The sequence below is a fragment of the Heterocephalus glaber genome, unplaced genomic scaffold (genome assembly GCF_053883595.1).
Source record: "Heterocephalus glaber isolate CG9 unplaced genomic scaffold, H.glaber_assembly_v1.0 deba00001004, whole genome shotgun sequence".
Taxonomy (NCBI): Eukaryota; Metazoa; Chordata; class Mammalia; order Rodentia; family Bathyergidae; genus Heterocephalus; species Heterocephalus glaber.
In genome coordinates, this window is record NW_028258179.1 from 10116105 (window position 1) to 10135075 (window position 18971).

General features: G+C 57.3%; 1 protein-coding gene across 13 annotated transcripts in view; it reads right to left on the reverse strand.

Annotated features, from left to right (window-relative positions):
* Positions 1 to 18971, reverse strand: part of Hdac4 (histone deacetylase 4) — a 258092-nt gene that overhangs the window by 50244 nt on the left and 188877 nt on the right. For all 13 annotated transcript variants that reach the window (XM_004868416.4, XM_021247427.2, XM_087209562.1 and 10 more), the window contains 4 exons: positions 16931 to 17051; positions 12022 to 12143; positions 5601 to 5732; positions 2598 to 2710 (listed from right to left, as the gene is read on the reverse strand). In XM_004868416.4, coding sequence (XP_004868473.1) covers positions 2598 to 2710; positions 5601 to 5732; positions 12022 to 12143; positions 16931 to 17051 — 488 coding nt within the window. The remainder of the gene's footprint in view (positions 1 to 2597; positions 2711 to 5600; positions 5733 to 12021; positions 12144 to 16930; positions 17052 to 18971) is intronic.

The following is an 18971-nucleotide window of genomic DNA, read 5'->3' on the forward strand; positions in this document are numbered from 1 at the left end:
AACTCCTTCAAAGTCATAGAATGATGGGCTTTCTAACAAGGGCTCAGCCACTCAACATGTGTCTGCAGGAGCAGCAAAGAGCCCTCAGAGGAGGGCCGGGGGCAGGGGCACCTGAGCCACAGGGCTGCGAGAGGGGGTCACATCCTCTAGACCCGAGCCTCGGACCTGTGGTGAGGGGCATTCTGCAGCGTTTGAGCCTGAGGCTGGGGTGGGCCATCCTCCAGGACCTGAGCTCAGGCTGCATAACATCTTTGCGTCTGTAGGACACACAGGCTTCAATCTAAAGGACAGCGTCTTACTAGCCACTGTGTCTCTACACCATGGACACCTAATGAATGGGCAGCGTCTGAACCAAATGGACAAATGCAGAGGCAGGGACACTCAGCAGAGGGGTTTGGCGGGCAGAAATCTGAAAAACAAAGTGCCTTTAGTAATGAGCATACAAACCAATTTTCTCCTACTTCTCACGGCAGACTATGTAACTAAGGTGGAGAAACATTCTGAGCGCTTTAAAATTTCATTTCCTAGGACAAAAATTAATGAGCTGAACATTACTACAGGTCACTGCTAACAACAGTGCAAGTACGGAGCAGCGGTGCCCTCGCCTGGCAGGAGACCGACAGCGCCCTCTCTCCCGAGCACCTGCTCCAGCCACTTGGGCCTTTTCAACTCTCACTGACATATATGGTGTGAGCAACTAAAGGGCTACTGGAAAAAGTGTTTTCCCTAGGTGAGAAGTTTGTTTTGCCCAAAGTCAAAGGAATATCTGTAGGTCTTGCTTTAGAGAAAATGGTTGCGATTGCCAAGGAAAGCAGGACTCTACTGTGATATAATTAGCTGGGAACAAAATAAGCAGGCCATCTAATATTTGTAAAGTTATAATTTCCTTTACAGCTAAGCTTGTTTTTGGTTTTTTTTAACCTAATATTTTTAGAAATAAAGCAGCCTACTGAGAACTGCTTGCTTATGTTGATCTGCCCCATGAGAAATGGTGGGGTGGTTGTGGTATCTGCTATTTCCAGACAGAGCCCTTCAGGGTGGGTCCCAGGGAGGGCTGGAGCCGGTTACTGCAGGGTGAGCGAGTCAGCTTGCCAGGAGAGGCACAGGGATTCCTCAGGATCCCATGGGGCACCGGCCACCACCAGCAGCGCTCATGCACCTGCAGAGGTCCCGTGGGTGCAGCACCCTGCTCCCCTGCAGAGGGCCTTTAGCATGCAGCAGCGCTTCCACAGGGGCCAAGGAGGTCTTACTCCTGGCACACCCCCCATCTGCACCAGACGCCCGCTGTGTGGCACGAGTGTAGCCTTCAGGCCACACCCTCACACAGCCGCCCAACTCCACCAGGGACAGCTGTGTGCGAGCAGAGTCACAGGCCACCTCATCCTGTGACAGCGAGCGTCTGACGTGAACCACAGGCAACCTCACCTTGCACAGTTCTTGTGACTCCTTTTCTCTGTGCTATTAACTGCCAGCAGCTCAATTTATGTATCACATGGCTTGCAAACATTAGCACATCACTTAAATCAGAGCCACGCAGATCCACCCAAAGAAGGCACTTTCACAGTACTAACCCGATGTACCTAACTGCCCACACTGCATGAGTATCTGTGGCCACGATCCACAGATGGGACTGGGGTCGGTGTCCCAGGGCAGGAATCCCTTCTAGATTGCATTCTGACGCCACTGACAGGGAGCTCAGCTGTGACCTCAAGTCTGGCAGAGAGGGGGTGTCAAAAGTTTAGTAATCTAAGTACTTAGATTAGAAGATTAAAAATACAGATAATAAAATAGAGGACAAAGTGAAGCGGATATGAGAAATGAGTGCCAGGTGACCACAGGCAGCAGTGAGACCCACCCCTGCCAGTGGCTCTGGTTTCCATGAGCTCTTTACAGGAAAGGGGCTCCACTTGCTGTGAAGATGCGAAGCTGCCATGCAACTGAGGTCTGAAACCCTCCGGAAGGGCAGCATTCATTTCTAAATATTTAGGAAGTTAGTGACTGTGCCTAATAAATTACAGCCCTCTGCAAGTTGGAAACTCCCACTCAGCACCCTCCTGCATGCGGCAGATGGAGTTTCTGGTCAGTCTGTTGGGAAGCTCTGCCGTGTGGCCTCCCCACAGCCCACCTGCCCGCCGGGGGCCTGCCTGGCCCACCAGCCGGAGCGGCGTGTGGAGCGCTCCTTGTGCCTCACCGGGATGTGCAGCGAGTCCAGGGAGTGCAGTGCTGGACCCACGGGCCTGGAAAGGCACTGACAGAGTGTGGGGAGGCTGAGGCCACGGCCAGCCCCGGTGCCCGGCCGTCCTCGCCAGGCTCAGATGTCTGCCATTGGCCCCACCGGGGACCCCGGAGCCCTCTCTGAGCCTGCCCGCCCTCGTCTGCCCTGGCAGTGTGGACTCCTGGGGTTCCTCCAGTCTCCCAGGCACCTGCTTTCTTGGCCAACACTGTCCTTTGTGTATTTCTCATTGTCTGTGCTCACTGCCGGCCTGGACACAATCCCACGTGGTCTGTGTTGGGTCAGCCTCTCCTGCAGCACGCTGGGGAGAGGCCAGAGGGTGACAGGCGGAAGGCCCTTGCAGCGTGGCCCTGCATGCACTGACCTCAGCCGGGACGTTGGACATGGTGGTCGAGATGCCGTTCTCAGTGCTGACGTTGCCAGAGCTGCTGTTGGGTGAGCTGGGCCCGGAACCTGGGGCACTGCTGCACGCGGAGTCTGTGGGCGGGAGACAGCAGTTAGGGCTGGCTCTGCGTGGATGGACGCGCCTGTGGGATGCCGTCGCAGTTCCGAGCGGGTACTGTGATGTCCATCCCTGTCTTTCCGTTCGCTGCTGACCGGCCTCCCAGGAGCGTCCCAAGCTCACCCCTCTGTGGACGCTCTTTCCCCAGAGGCTTTCGGGGTGTGTGTACTGTTAATTTCATAGCTGCTCTGAGTCTCAAAATGATCTGAAACACGAGAGAACTAAGCCCTTAAACACTAATATGCAAACAAACAAAGAGCGGGGAACACAAGAGGCCAAACACTCTGCAAGGGGAAGGTCAAGTTCACCGTGCTCACTCAAAACTCTAGGTCAAAGTAAAGCGACCTATCATTACCACTCAGGCTGGATGCCGCCCTCCTCTTCCTACTCAGTACCGAGCAGCCGGGAACACAGCCAGTGGCCTCTGCGGCTCAGCAGTGCACCTCAGAAACAGCCCGAGTCGGACGGCGTGGGCCGGAGAGGACGCTGGCCCCGCTCCCGCTCACTGCAGGGCCCTGCACGCCTCCTCCCGCGCCGCGCCGCATGCAGCCTCTGCGCACGAAGCAGAGAGGGCCTGGCCGTTCTCCCTGCTGCTGAGCGCATCCCCACAGCAGCGCCACTTGGGAGGCTTTGCAGGGCACGTTCACGCACTGTGGGGCCTGCCACTCTGCCACACGCTGGACAGCAAGAGCCCTGCCCAACCTGAATGCCCAGCAGGGCCACAGAAGGACACACCTGCACAGCTTGCTCTGCGAAATGCTCCAAATGCAGGATGGAAGCCAAGGAGCCGCGGCCCTTCAGACCCTGCAGACGGAGCTACAGGAGCTGGGCGGCGGAAGGTGCCATCAGCATCCCCGCTGCACAGAGGGGCGAATCAAGGACCCAGTGGTAATGTCACTTGCCCCAAGCCACAAGCTTAAGGAAGATGACAAGGGCCAACAGGTCCCCAGGTTCATCGGGCAGATGAGGAAGGCCCCTCCTCTCCGCCCAGGAGCAACCTGAGCTGACTCTTGACCCAAGGCGTCTAACCTCGTTCCCAAACTGGATCCTCCCTGCTGGGGCAAACCCGCCTGGGCCAGCGCACTGTGGGGGCCCTGATGGCGAACACAGGGTCCGCCCCTGGCGGGCTGCACTCTGTCCAGACACTGTGTAACCCAGAGCGTGCTCCGCGTTCCTGCTGGAAGCCGCTCTCTCTGGATCCTGACTCGGGAACCACTCACTCTGGGCACTGCTATCAGGCGGGCAGGGACTCAAGGCTGGGAATGCACGGTGTCCACTCAACTACGGGTGAAGCACACCGAGAGAGCCTGGGAGGAAACGACACCTGGTGACGTCCCGGAAGGGCAGGTACAGTGGCTCACGCTCTTCTTTGGGCTCTCAGCTGGCGCGGGTGAGGCTAACCCCGGGGAAGAAGCCAGGAGTGACTGCCATGCCTGCAGCCCCTTCTCATGGCCCTCCCTACACTCACCGTGGACGTGGCGCTCTTTGGCTCAGGAACTTCACCACTCTCCAGCAATCAGGGGAGTTCCAGCGCGCTGCTGGGGACCCCCTTCCTGTCCTGCTGTCTGGGGACGCAGCACTGCCCAGAGCCCTGCTGCCCGTGTCGCACAGCCCTCCGACTCTGTCCCAACCTCACTCATCCATCAGGCCCCAGCCCAGTCCACCTTTGCTGCAGCTCTCTTGGCTCAGGGCAGCTTTTGCTGACCTCCCCTCAGCGCTAGGCAGGGCCTGGATGACAGCAGACTCCAGGCTAACGCGAGGGGGAGCGTGAGGAGAGGAGACGCAGTCTCATCCACGCCTGGCTGGGAGAACCAGGGCTCGCCACGCAGTGGGGCTGGCACAGCAAGGTGCGCTGCAGAGGGGCAGGGCTGCACCAGTTAAACGCCTTCAGCTCCCGTGCTCCTCATTCAAACTGAGTCCTCCTCAGTTAATGACCCTCGTGGGACTTCATAGCATATCTTTCAGTTTCTCTAGACAGAGGCGTCTCTGTACTAGAACGACGGGGAGAAGAAAGCCACATGAAACAGGAGGACAGTGCCAAGAGGGGCCACGTCCCCAGGGCACGGAGGTGTGCACTCTCACGCAAAGTGCAAACACCCAGAGGCAGGCCTGGGAGGGGCTCACGCCGGGAATGGGGTGCGGGCCGCTCTCCTCTCTTCCTGAGGCCGGGGCCTGGGAGCCCTTTGGGTCCCGCTCGGGTGGCAGCAGGTTCACCGTCACAGGCTGTGACGCTCACAGACCCGCCATGCCGAGCCGGCCTTGAGTTAGCAAGTGCTCAGGGCCCACTCTGCCCAGGTGCTGAGACTCCAGGAACAGCGGAGGTATGCCAGGAGGGGTGCTGGGGGCGTGCCTGGAAGGTGGGGGCTCCTTTGGGGGTCACGCCTCTGAGGGGTGGTGCCCTCAGGAGAAGCAGGGTAAAATGTCCTCCTTGGGTGGGGTACTGTGCACCCTGGGGCTCCCTTAAGAGGGCCTGTGAGGGGCAGTGCTCCAGAAGGGATCCGCACTGGTGTCCTGCTGCGTATCTACCACTAGGTGGGGCCAGCAGCAGCATGTTCACAAAAGCTCAACCTGCTGAGCCCCTGGCCTCTCTGTCCAGCTGGGCACGGCTGCTGGGAGAATGTGGCCCTGCACTGTTCAGAGGGCACGCAAAAGGGCCAGGAGCCCGCCATTCACCTTCATGGGGCAGGGCAGTCAATCACACAACTTCAGGCTCCCCCGTGAGAGGCTCCCCGACGCCAGGCCAGATCACACCCTGCCATGGCTCTTGCCAGGTACTCTGAGTCCCCGATGCCGGGTGGCTGGGCCTGATGTGTGCAGTACCACTCAAGACCGCAGTGGGCTGACCGAATGTGCGGCCAGACATACCTGTGACATCCAGGGGACGCTTTTTTAGGGCAGTAACCACGGGCCCATCCTTCCTGCGCAATAGGGGGCTGCTCCGTCTCTCTGCCACTTTCTGCTTAAGTCTGGACCGCAATTTCAGGTTGGGTTCAGAAGCTGCACAAAAGGAGATGTGGTTATAGCCTAATCACACACACACTGGATGAAGGCCCGCTTCTGCCAGGGATAAAGGTGGCTCTGCGGGCGGGCAGCGTCTGGCCCTCTGCCTATCTGCCCAGAGAGGGTGCAGCTGAGCATCTGGACACCGAGGTCCCAAGCGGAGGCTGCAGCCAAATGACGCCATCACTGCACTTCACGTAACTGCAGATGGGAACAAGGCTACAACCATCTCCCGGGCACGGCAGGAATCAGGGCAGTGTGACAGCCACTCAGTAGCGACATCTGGTAAACTGTGTTCTCCTGAACAATTCACCTGTCTTCACAGCAGTGCTGCTCTGACATCTGAGGAAAACAGACTCTGTGGGCTGCAGACCGAGTGTATTTTGACTGCTGAAACGCAGGCTTTCTTAGCCTACAGATGCCCACATCTCATGATCCACAAGTAAACTGCAGCTCTGGCTGCTGCTGGCCTCTGGAAAACCTGCACCTGAAGCCCCAGGAGGCCTCCCTCCTCCATGCAGCCTGGGGCTGTAGCAGCAGAGTGTGGGTCACCTGTGCAAGGGCCGGAATGTCTGGGCAGCTATCTGGTCCAGGACCCCAAGACTGTCTGCCACAAGCCTCTGGGGGTTCCCCGGGCTCCTCCCAAGCTTCCCACTGTGGATTTTCACGGTGGTGATTCACCACCTCCTCTTCCCCCTCAGCACCTCTGCTGTTCTCAAGTCTTTCTGGAAGGCAAGGTTCCCCACTTCCAGATGATCTTCCTCTAGAATAAAGTCCTGAGGGTCGGGCTGGGTTCTAAAAAGAGGAGCAGGTGCTACTCCACTCTTGGTGAGCGCCTCCTGGCCTGGGGCATGTGGGCAGCCCTAACCGCCTGCACTTGAAAGCAGGTGTGCGGCCTCTGCAGTTTTCCAGGTGCCTTGGAAGGTGGGAGAAGCAGGTTTCCGAAATTCACTTTCCAGAGAAAGCAGGCTGTGTTCACGAGGTGTCAGACTCCTTGAGACCCCCAGCCTGCCTTGCAGGCACTCACGAAGGGCGGGGGCCTGCTCCTCCTGGTGCCTGCGTACAACCCAGTGCCAATTCACCTACAAAACTTGTGTGACAGCAGAGAAAGGATTTAGTGACAAAACTGCCTTCTCCTGGGCTAGAGGGCCACTGTTTTCAGTGTGTGTTCTGCGCTAAGCACAGGCTAAATGTTCCGCTCCCGTGTGTATGCTACATTTTTTATTTAAAAATGAAAACAAAACAAGCCAAAACCCTGCCTGGTCACTGGGCTAGGAAACAATGCCTCTTCTTCCACCACCAACAACTCAACTGAAGCCCAGTGGGGCTTCTTTAGCCCCTTGGCAGGTATGGGGACAAAGGCTGCGGACGGTGGAAGAAGCGGCCCGAGACATGTGGCCCGTGGCCCTGTGTGGGAGGGCCTCCTCTCGGGCATGCCCTTCCCGATGCCGGGGAGTGGTGCACACACCATTGGGTGACAGCCTGGGACAGCGTCGCTCTGGGCCAGCCATAAAGCTGGCAGTGCTACTGTGGCCTGACACCCAGCCTCCTCCAGGCTGTGCAGGTCTAAGTCAGGCTGGAGGTCACTTCGAGGCCCCGCCTCTGACCAGGTCTTCAGATGAGCGGGACTGTGGCCCCCACTGTCTCTCCACAGCCACTGCTGAGCTTCCCAGACTCCTGCTGACTTCTGGCCACAGGACTGGCCACTGTGCCCTTTGGACCGCCTCCTCCCCACCACACTCTGCCTGCGGGATGGTTGCAGCTGACCAGCAGGCTTGGAGCACGACACGACACTGCCAGGGGCCAGGAGTGTCCCTGTGGGGCTCTCAAGGACCCTGTGGAGTCCACTCGACTAAGGCCCTAACTCAGAGCTAGGAGGGGCTGCACAGCAGGCTGGTGCACAGGGGGCAGAAAAGCTCCAGGGGAGAGGCAAAGCCCATGCTGGCACTGGCAAAAGCAAGGTGCAGCCGGGCATCATGGCATCGGGGGGTGGGGGGAAGGCCTTGCTGGGAGGTGTGGGAGGTGTGGGAGGTGCTGTGCTGCAGGGAGGGACCAACTCCTGCGAGCTTTGCTCCGGAAGAGCCTGTTCTTCAGTCACCTCCTGTTTCCACATCTCGCATCTCCAAGCCAAGCCCAACTGAGCTATCCTTCAAAAGAAGATATGGTGGGCCGGGGATTTAGCTCAGTGGTTTCACCGCCTGCTGCACAAGCGCAAGGACCTGAGTTCGATCCCCAGTACCAAAAAAAAACAAAGAAGATATGGTGACCTGCAGTTTTCACTATTCATATCCGTATTTCCCAAAACTCCCAATTCAGCCACATGGCAGAAGTTTAGGACACAGGGTCCCCACCTGTCCACAGTGAGGTGGGCACACAGGGGTGTGTGGGCTCAGTAGAGGGCCACAGAGCTGTGCTGAGACACCCCTGGCAGGCTGCGGGTCAGCAGAATGCAAGAACAGAAGAGCACTGACTGCTCTACAACGCAGCATTTGCATGGGGGCGGGTGGCGGGCAGGGATGTCACTCCTCAGAGGTGATCCAGTATCTCACAAATGAAGGCGGATAGAGCATTCTGATCTCAGCCCTAGAATCCACCAGCCCCAGTGCTGGCTGGGGTCAGTCGGTTGATCTGCAGGAAGCGATCCTGAGAGATGCAGCCCTGTGCCCAGCCCAGGAGTCCTGTATACCGCCCTGAGGAGTCACTCACAGGGTGACACCAGTCCCTGCATTGGAATGCTCTTGACGTGAGACTTTTAGAAGGGACACACGCACATCCAGTAGCAGGACCGAGCACAGCTTCCCTCCAAGTGCCCTCGATTTGCGGTGGAGGCCGTGGCCAGCGGCCAGTGAGGACGGAGCAACGGAGAATGCTGGGGCACTGCCAGGGTCAGAGGCTGGTGAACTGAGCTTCGGGCAGAAGACTCTTTGGGAGGGAAAAGGAAGCCCTGAAAGGGGGGAGGAAGAAAAGGTAGAGGACTTTCAAAGGGGAGAGAGAAAGAATGAAGAAATGGAAACTGGGAAAGATCTAACATGAAATTGATGAGACCACCAGGAGAAAACAGGGAAGGGAAACCACAAGCAGAACAATTTGAGACCCGCTCCTCTTCTGTACAGCCCAGGGGACGAGGACCTGGAGAGCCTCCTGGGGGCCCTGCACCGCCCGGAGCCCTGGGGACTAAGGGTCAGCCTCGAGCTGCTTAGGAGTCTCCAACAGCCACGTTAAGGACAGGGTGGTGAGCTGAGACCCTACAGGATGAAGACTTCCATGCCAGCCAATGGCTGGTTCAGTGTGTGCCAGAAGAGAGAGCAAGCAGCAAACAGGGGCCGCTGAGTCCCACACTCCCTGCAGTTTCTCGGAGTGCTACTGGGAGGGGTACAGAGAGGAGGAGGAGAAACACAAATGCTGTGGACACACAGAGTCAGAGGGAGAGGCTAAGAGGCAGAGTCATGGCGGCTGCAGGAGGGGCCGGAGGGCAGGCTGTCCAGGCAGGACAAGAGCCAGGAGCCAGGTCCCCTACTCCGCAGAGAACAGTCTCCTGGGGCTGCCAAAGATGGGCCTGGATCACCAGCAGAAAGAGAAAACGAGCAAAGGCAAAAACACGATCAACTTCCAGGACAAGGTCCGCAAGAAAGGAACCAAGATGCCCTCTGTGTTTCAGCTGAGAGCACGTTTGTCACAGCATGGTAGGACAGGGTGCAGCACAGCCTCCCTGCCCTGAACACAGTGGGGCGCTCTGTGATTTATTTATTCACTTTGTGAAGAAAATAAAAAGATGGTCCTACATCACAAACTGCAGATTGGAATATTACCTTCGAAACACCAAATAGACGTGAGAATGGTGGCAATACACAAAGAATGTCACACAGACGAGGAGGAAAGGAAACGGCCTGCAGGGATGGTGCCTGGAGTCTGCAGCATGCCATGCTCCCTCTGTGGCAGCTGCTTGCACTCCAGGGGGAAAGACAGAGCACACGAGGCGTGAGGTGTCACCCCACCACCGCACAGCCAGGCCAACCGGGCCACCACCTGCGCAGTGCCAGTGGGGAGGATGCACGCTCCCGCTCCCAGTGGGGGCAGTGGCTGCTCAGGAGCCCGATCTTAGGGCTCCTACAGCAAGGTCGGCAACAGCTGCTTCACAGGGGCTCCTGCAGGCACCGAGGCCAGGCACAGAGTGGGCAGGAGAGGGCAGGTGTGCAGACACAAGCGGGATGAACCCAGGCAGCTGGGCTGGCCATGCGGGCCACAGCCATCGAGGCTCCCTGAGGGTAACAAGACACTCAGACAAGGTGTGCATTATTTTCATGAGGGAAGTAAGACCTCCCTCGAGAGGGCATGGGTGTGAATGTCACCCAGGGCGCCTACTGAAGCACATGTAAAAAGCACACGGCACGCTGAGGAAATCAGCCTCGGAGACGTCTCACATGTTCAGTCCATGAAATATACAGTGCTGCTCCTTACACACCAAACTGTATGCTGGCAAACTGTATGCCAGGTGGATGTATGTAGGCACTCGTGTAATTCTTCCAGGTGCGGACGTGCCAATCAGTACAGATTTCCATACGAATTCTGTCACGGTACTTTGTGGGGCTGAATCTCACTTACTGGAGTCTTGAGAGACGCAGGCTGGAAATCAGCAGCAGTGAGGCCCAGCGCATGGGAGAAGCTACGTTCAGGGCGATCCGAGCGCCCCGCTGCACACTGCTCGGAGGTGGGTGAAAATCTCTGGAATCCTTCTATGGTTAATGTTGTTGATGTGCTAGCAATGCCTTTTTGGAAACTGGCAATGTATTCCCTTAATCGAGGTCCTCTGGGACGGGGTCTCCAGGGCTTGGGCTCTGGGGCAGTGCTGCAGCCCAAGGTCACAAACACAGCTGGCGCTGGACTGTGCTCCCATCCCCAGCGAAGAGCTCAGCACAGCTCAGTGCTCCAGGCACCAGAAGGGCAGGGGCCCCGTCAACCACGGTCCCAGGCCAGGTGGACTTGGTGACCAGGAGTGACAGTGGCCCTGGGGTACATTGCTTCCTGCAGTGCTCTAGGGGGCCTGCTGCAGAATACTCACATAGGTGCCGGTGGGGGCATGTAGGGGAGGGCAAGGAACGAGAGCCACCAGTCCCTGCCCTGCTGTTCTGCTCTGGGACTACTGTGGGCAGAGGGGCGGGTGGCAGCATGGCCCTTCCTGGTGACCAAGGAGGGTGAGTCCCTTGCTGAGAGCTAACTGCTCTGCATGACAACAAGCTCTCACCCAGCACACCCTCTGCTTCCATGACTTTTGGGGACAGGGTCTCGCTATGTAGTTCAGCCTGACCTTGAACTCACTGTGTAGCCCAGGCTGGCCTTGAACTCTCCGCAATCCTCCTGCCTCAGCCTCCCGAGTGCTGGGATTACAGGTGTGCACCACTACATCTGGCTTGTCTCTTGAGGCCCTGCTCCACGGGCATCCCCGGCCTGGCATGGCCACTCCTGCACAGCCCCCACATGTGATCAAGTTGGTCCTGCGGCCTCCCAGGATGGCTTCACACTCTGGTAAGAAGCTGCTATGGGACAACTGCCTCAGTCGCCTCTGCCCAGAATGCTGGATAACAGGAGGTGCGTGGGTGAAAGAGCAGAGCCCTCTGACCTCACTCCCAGGAGCAGCCCTCGAGGACGCCTGCAATGTCCCACACTGCCCCGGTTCCTGGGCTGCACCTGCTCCTCCACGATGAGGCCCCTGCCCTTCTTGCCACCCTGACCCTTCTCAAAGCCACCGCCCCATCCAAACCGTCACCTGGAGAAGACACGGAGCGCCCCGGCCTCCCCAACAGAACAGTCTGGCGTCCTGTGGCTCCGCCCTTCTCCCTCTGCTCACGTGAGAGCTGCCACGCACTGAGGCCCCTGGGCCCTGCAGGACACTGAACTCCCCACAGCACTGCCCCACTCCGGGCACCCTAACCGCTGCCTGACTGCGCACTGCCCAGGGCCAGCACAGAGGTCTAGGTGCTCGCTTGCTCACTGAACGCCAGGCAGCTCTGGGGCATGGCCGGGCGCTGCATGTCACAGGAAGGAAAGCGAAGCAGGGTCTCCAGAGGAGCCATGTTTAGAAAGAAACACACATGTGTGCATTGTTTCTTTTGGTATGGATGCTAAGGGAAAGCTCAGGGAGATCTTTTCAAAATGACGCTCTTGCGATAGAAGCCCACTCTGCAAGCCTGCGAGGGGCCTTGCTAAGTGGTATGCTCCCGCTGGCTTGGCCTGAACCGGGGAAAGATGCCGGTGTGGGGCATCCTGGGCAGCAGAGCTCGGCACTGACCTGTTTTCCTCAGAGGGAAGTCATCTTTGGCATCGTACATCCCCAGGACTGGGTGGTTGTAGGAGGCTGACACCCCGCTCTGTGGCGGAGAGCTCTGGTCCAGGGAGCTATGTTGCGTCTTCCTGCAGAAGAGAAGATGGGGTCAGTGTGCCGTGGTGTCACCAGAGCCTGTGGACAGTGCCTGCAATCCCCAGCTCACTGCCAGCCCCTGTCCCCCGGGCAAGCGGGAAATAAAACCAGATTCTGACACTCAGGCAAGGCGCCGACAGCCCCCCTGCCTGCCTTGCCTGCTGCCTGCTCTGCCCTCGAGGGTCATCACTGGCCACTCAGAGGGCCTGTCCTCAGCGTGCAAGGCAGAGCAAGACAGGTGAGCTCAGCAGCAAGGAGTCCAAGGTGCATCCAAGACGTGAGCAGGGTCTGGGACTCTGCCTATCCAAGAGCGGGAGCCCTTGGAGGCTTCTGTTCGGCAGGAACACCCATTGCTGTGCCCTCTCCAGGACAAATCACCCTGATCATCTCCCTCTCCTGGAGGAGGGACAGCTGGCAGCAGCCTTCTGCCCCGGGGGTAGGTCTGCGAAGGGTTCCTTCAGAGACACTGGCCCACTCAGACCTCACTGTGGCTAGCAGGCAGCCAGCTGCAGGCGGATGCTCAGGGCGAGGGAGAGGGAGGAGTCCAGGCTTGGGGATCAGTGTGGACACAGAGGCCACCCAAGAGGGCCACCAGCAAAGCTTCGTGGACACCTGCTGGCTCAGCGTGTTCTGTGGGTCTTTAAATTATGTAATCTACTTAATGACTGGGAACAAATTTGCCAACTTTCTTATTTGGAATTTGCCAGTTTATCCGAACACATAGCACTCCACATCCACACACCTGGATCATTTGAATCAAGAGCAGCTCTTAAACATGCACAGGTGGGTATTTCAGTATCTGAATGTGCTCAGTGCAAAGAACTGGAGAGATCTGGGAGACGAATGCCACTGGCCCGGGCTGCATCCTCACAGGAGCTCCGAGCACTCGGGACACAGAGCCCCTCGGCTGGGGTGCTCCCCACCATCAGCAGAACAACTCTGCCCCTCTCCCAAGAGCCCTCCAGATTCTGGGCCATGGCTGGGGCTGGGGACACAAACATGCGGGCACACACCCACGTGTACTGAGACATCCTGGCCCCTTGCCTTCACTTCCGCTCCAGGAGGAGCACAGAATGAATGCCTCTGTATGTGCATCCCATGAATTAAAAGCTCTGACACATCTTCTCTGGCTGGACTGATACGTGGAGATGCCGTCAGCAGTAAACCCCACTGTGCAGCCTGAAAATGCACTCTAACTGCAGGCAGCACTGCACCACCCGTCTGGCTCCCACACCCCGAGCCAGATCAGCAGCCACACCGGCCTGCAGGACCTCGCAGGACTCCAGAGACTGAGTGGTCGCAGGTCCTCAGAGCCTGCTCCACCTGCCAGCAGCAGCTTTCTCGCCAGGCACAGCGGAGGCAGGGACCGGGCCTGGCACAGGAGGGTCCAGAAGGATGAGCAGAGGCAAACCGCCTCCGCCCCACCTACTCACACTCACACGCCACACACAGGCTCTTCCCACTCAGACTCCTCGTGCACACTCTCATAAGACTCACATCGCTCCCCATCACACACACACCACACACCATGGGACACACAGGTTCACACAGACACCAGCCACACCCTTACGCCCGCGGGTAGGACCTGCAGACCGCTCCTTCTATCTAATTCACCCCCGGCCAGGAATCAGCTCCACTCTCCAAGCTTTAACTTCCAGCCTGGGGTGGGGACAAAGGAGCCAGGGCAGGAAGCCGAGGGCAGTGCTGGCTATCTGGGGGCAGCTCACACGGGAGCACTTGCTTAGTGTGCTCGAGGCCCTGGGTCTCATCCCCAGGGTCGCAGTAAGAGAGTAAAGAAAGCAATCCTTGTTCTACTGGAGACAGAAAAACACTTTTGTTTTCTTTCTAAACATTACTTTGATTATAGAAGAAAACAACAAATTTAAGCATTTAACTTCTATCATCAATTGGCCTTTGCCAATACATCAGATTTATACCAGTGCTTTAAAATGAAACTCTTTATGGAGTATAATAGCACAGTCTGACAAAAATATAATGTGAGCTACATGTGTAATTTAGAATTTTCTAGTAGGTATATTAAAATGAACCAAAAGAAATGGGTGAAATCAATTCAGTATTCTATTCAACCCGATAGGTAAAAATATCATTTCAACCTGGAATCAATACAAAACTTACTAGCGGCATCCTTTTTCACACTGCTGCCTGAACCCTGCCCATGCCTAGCACGCCTCCTTGGGGGCCGGCCACCCCTTGCACTCAGGGGCATGTGGGCTGACCATGCAATGACCGAAGGTTGGAAACAGGGACACCTGCGCCCACCTGGGGACTCCCAGTGCCTGGAGGCCCCTTCCAGCCTGGCTCCATCACTCTCATTCCAACTCGGGCTGCGAGGGGGTCTCCGTGCCTGGCCTGGCTGGCAGCACGGTATCAGGTCCGGTGCTCCTGCTGGTGCACAGGCAAACTGAGTGTTGGCCTGTCCACCCGCCGACAGGCCCGTGGGTGAGCTCGCTTCTTTATCCAGGGCAAACACTAGTGGTGCACTGCTGGGCCACAGAGGTGAAATTTACCTTTATAGGAAATGGCTCCTCCCTGGAAACCTGTGTGAGTGTGGCCACCGCACATCTGGGCAGCACCTGTTAAAGCTGAGCCAGCCTGAGGTGCAAGGCTGCATCTCACGTGGCTCCCCTGGGGTCCGACACCTGTGTTGTACACCTGCCTCTCCATGGGCTCCCTGCCCAGCCCTGTACCTTCTTCACGAAGTACCTGTTGCCCCCTTTGCCTATACTTTTGGTGGGCTGCTCACTTCTCATTATTGAGTTGTAGGAGCTCTACAGTGGCGTGTCAGATGTAGGACCTGACTGCATTTTTATTTTCTTGGTTTAGCCAGCGCTCACGCTCAGATCTGATTGGCTCTGGGTGCTGGGGCCAGGCTCAGCTCTCTCCTTCCAGACCTGCTTCCTGAGCAGCGCTCACTGTGGGCAGCAGCTGCATGTGCCGCTCACGACCAAATAAGCAACCCACCAAATTCAGCGAAAACAAGCTTGTCCCCGGCTGCCACCCTTGAGGTCATGTTCTTCTGCCTCCCTGGCCAGGAAACTGGAGAAACAGGGTGGGCTCGGGTCAGGCCCCTCACTGGGGACGCCTGCTCGCTGGGAGCTTCAGAAACCTCTCTAGCCCCTTTCCTCTTCTTGCCCTAGGCACCTGGAGCCCCTCCCCTCCAGCCGGAAGTCCCTCCTCTCCCACCTGAAGCCCCTCCCCTCCCCCTCCGGGAGCCTAGCAGAAGCCCAAGCCCAAGCCCAAGCCCAAGCCCTGGCCCTGGCCTGTGCCCAGGAGCCGTTCTCGCCACCCACTGGCTATGTCCTGCCCTCACACAGCCTGTCCTATGGCCCCTGCTCTGCCAGGCCCTCTCCCCTCATCTGTCCACACCGCCATGGCCATCCTCCAGGGCTGTGACATTGGTGCCTCCTCAAGGCCAACGTCTTATTCTGGCTGTGCAGATGCTGAGCTGGCCTTGCTGCTCACAGCGCCTCCTCTGAGAGGGCCCCTCCTGCTGCCCCACTGTGCTGCTGCTTCTGTCCCTCACCGGCCCCAGGTAGACGCAGCGGCGCTTCTCCTTCTCCTTGTCCCACAGCCTCCAGGTCCCAGTGTCTACATCTCTCTGCCCTGGGCCCGCCCTACCTTTTCTAGTCTGAGCTCTCTGGCCACCACCAGCAAATCACCGTCTCAACTGCTCTCCTCTGCCACCTCTGCCTAACACCAGGCAGGGCTCCAGCCCACCAGGGTGACCACAGGGCCTTTGCACAGCACAGCCCCAGGCTGAGGGTCTCCACTGCAGGCTGCAGACCACGTCACGGTGTGAGGGTCTGAAGGTGCTGATTGCTGGAGATTCTCAGGCACCACCATCCCTTTGCATTTCTGCCACTTGCGGCTTCTCGTGGGCCAGTGGGTTTCACACCTCTCTGTAAGGTTTTGTGTCGCTGGTGGTTACACAAACAGCCAGGGTGCTCCATGACCCTGCAGCATGCGCGGCTTCGAAGCTCGAGGAATGGCCTCGTTACAAGAATGTGTCTCAAGGTGTCTGACGCTGGCTGAGATCATCCATGGAAACAGACTGACGGCTTCAATGGGATGTGGCAGTATTTTAGTACCAGGAATTATACATTCTGAGGCTCTTAGCACAGCTAAAATGTTCCCAATGAAATTGCTGATTACACTTTGGTTTATGAAAGCGACTCTACTGCTCCCTTTCCAGTAACCACAGGACCCTTGAGAGCTGCAGAAAACTGCAACAATCTGCTTTGTGTCGGTGGAGGATGCCACCCTGCTGCCCCCTGCCCTGCAGACAAGGCTTCCAGAGACAGGCGGACACATGGCTTTCTTCAGCTTTCATAAACACGGCTCTCCAGTAGTGTCTGCTCACCATGAAGGCTCTGGTAGGGCCTCATTACAAAACAGTAAAAGCCCAAGGTGCTTACTGACTAGCCCAGCAGTCAGTAAAACACTAGGTAGGAATTTGGAGCAGGCTTTTTGTGTGAGTGGCTCCTCGTACAGCTGAAAGATGGCACCAAAGGCTAAGAGCGAGGAGCAGGGACTATCCAGGAGTGGCTCTGGGTGAGCTGCCCGCCTCCCCATGTGGATGGTGCCACCGCACGTTTCAGCACCAGTCCTCCCGCCAGGTCCATGGTAGCTACAGTGCTTCAGGGGTTTCCACCTTGCCCTGCTCACCCTGCCTTGCCAGGGGAGAAGTGGGCCCACGCAGATCTGCCATGAGCATGTGCTGTGCTGGCCCCAAGCAGGTCCCGGCGGCCCTGGCACTTACCCGTACCAGAAGCGGGGGTCACTGGAAATGCACTGGTTCAGGTTCCGATGGGCCAGGGCCTTCTTTTTGTTGAGGACAAACTCCTGTAGCTTCATCTTCACCTCTGTGCTGGCCACGGCACCTGGTGAGCGAGAGCAGAGGGGTGAGGCCCAGGAGGCAGTGGGGAGCTGCAGTGCACTGTGTCCTAGCTGTAGGACTGGCAGGGCGGGTGGGCAGCAGGCTGTGCAGGCCACTGCTGAGGCTGAGAGCAGCCCGAGTGAGGGCCTTCTTCCCACCAGAGGCTGCACAATCGCTTCCTACTTGAGGTGCGGACTGATCACAGGAAGGACTTGCTGTCTGTTAACACACACCCGTGCCCAAAGGCAGCCTGACACCACACAGGCAGCACTTTGCCGCCCGAGAAGAGGGCTGTGGGGGAGAAGGCTGTGCAGACACGTGCAGGGACGAAGCCATGCCTCGGGGAGGCTGGTCACCAGCACCTCGGGGCCACCACAACGGTGCGGCTTTCTCAAGGCCAGCGGGCGGCCCGTTCTCTCTGGCCTGGCGCCGCATGCACACGAGAGTGGATTCCACTGCGCAGACCAAGGGAAAGCAGCCATGTGCTCTGGCGTATTCTTGTGGTGATGACTGCTGTTGGAAGCTCCATTAAAGAAAACCAGCAGTCCGAAAAACAGAGCAAAAGACCCAAACTGACCCAGGACGCAAGACCTGGCAGTGTGCAAGGCCTGAGCCACAGAGCTGCACCAGGCCACAAGGCACGTCCGCACCCATCTGCGGCTGAGGGCTACCTCGGCATCCCCAGGACTGTACAGTACTCGAACAGCACTCTTAAAGGCACGCCGCACCGCGAGTGGTGAGGGAACATGTCACACAGAACCATGCCCTGCCTGGGTGACCTTGGCTGCTGTCAGGAGCCATGTTGCAACAGACACTTAGGAGCAGATGGCATTGGCCATTCAGAACTACTCAGCTGGCGGATGGCTCCACCTCACAAACTTAAGACAGCCCTGGCACATCTCGCTAAGTTGCTTTCCAAAGCTGCTGCCCACTGGCCGACTCGTCCCCCATCCATGGAGGACAGGGGGCATATGCCCTTCCCTGGCTCTTGGGTCCCCACTCTGAACATGGAGAAGCTTGGCTGCACGGCGGGGGTGTCCCTGATAACCATTTCTGTCCCATGATGCACTTTACGTCCCAGCTGACTTTGCTCAGCAGTGCTTCCATGCTCTGTGGCAGTGGCCAGGTGGTGGGACTGTGTACGGTTTCATCCATTTGAGTTGTGTGACATTTTTTATAGTAATAAATCTGTTGAGTGCCTACTATATCCCAGCCCTGGCACATGAAGCACTACATGAAGAGACACAGGGATTCTCGTCCCACTGCTGGTGGAGGGTGCAGAGGTGGTCAGGTGAGGCTCCAGCAAGCTCAGGTTGAGGTCAGGGGAGGCTGAGCCCTGGCCCGGTTTCCTTTTAAAATCTGGGTGTCCTGATGTTGGTATGCCTGTTTTCATGAAGCCTATTCTAGTCTTTCCTTTGTGACTTTCACCATTTCTTTGAAGTTTGTCTTTCTTTCAAGGGTTTGATGAACAATCACTTTTAGAATGTGGGTGTGTCTCTGCAGCCCCACCAGGTGCCTAGCATGCACAAGGCCCTGGGTTCATTCCCAACACAGCCAACCCTCCCACAGAAGTCTGATTAAAAAATTATTTTCAGTCTACCCTTCTTGTTCTGGTGTGGGATTTTCATTCATCCACTTGCTGCTACTATCTTTTCCAAGTTTCACTCTAATATACCTGAAATAGATCTTGGTGTTAAGAGATTCTGTGGGTATTCTGCCAAATTGACAATATATTATTAATATCATTAGAGAAACTATTTTCCTGGCTACCTTTTATCACACATTCAAGGTATCCAGTATTACTCACAAATGGACTTTTCTAGTTACATATAATTTCTGAGTTCTGCATTGCAAGTTCTACTTCAGTTATGTGATGGTGGAAGGACAAAGGTCAGCCAGCAACAGGCTCCGTGGAAAGAGGGTC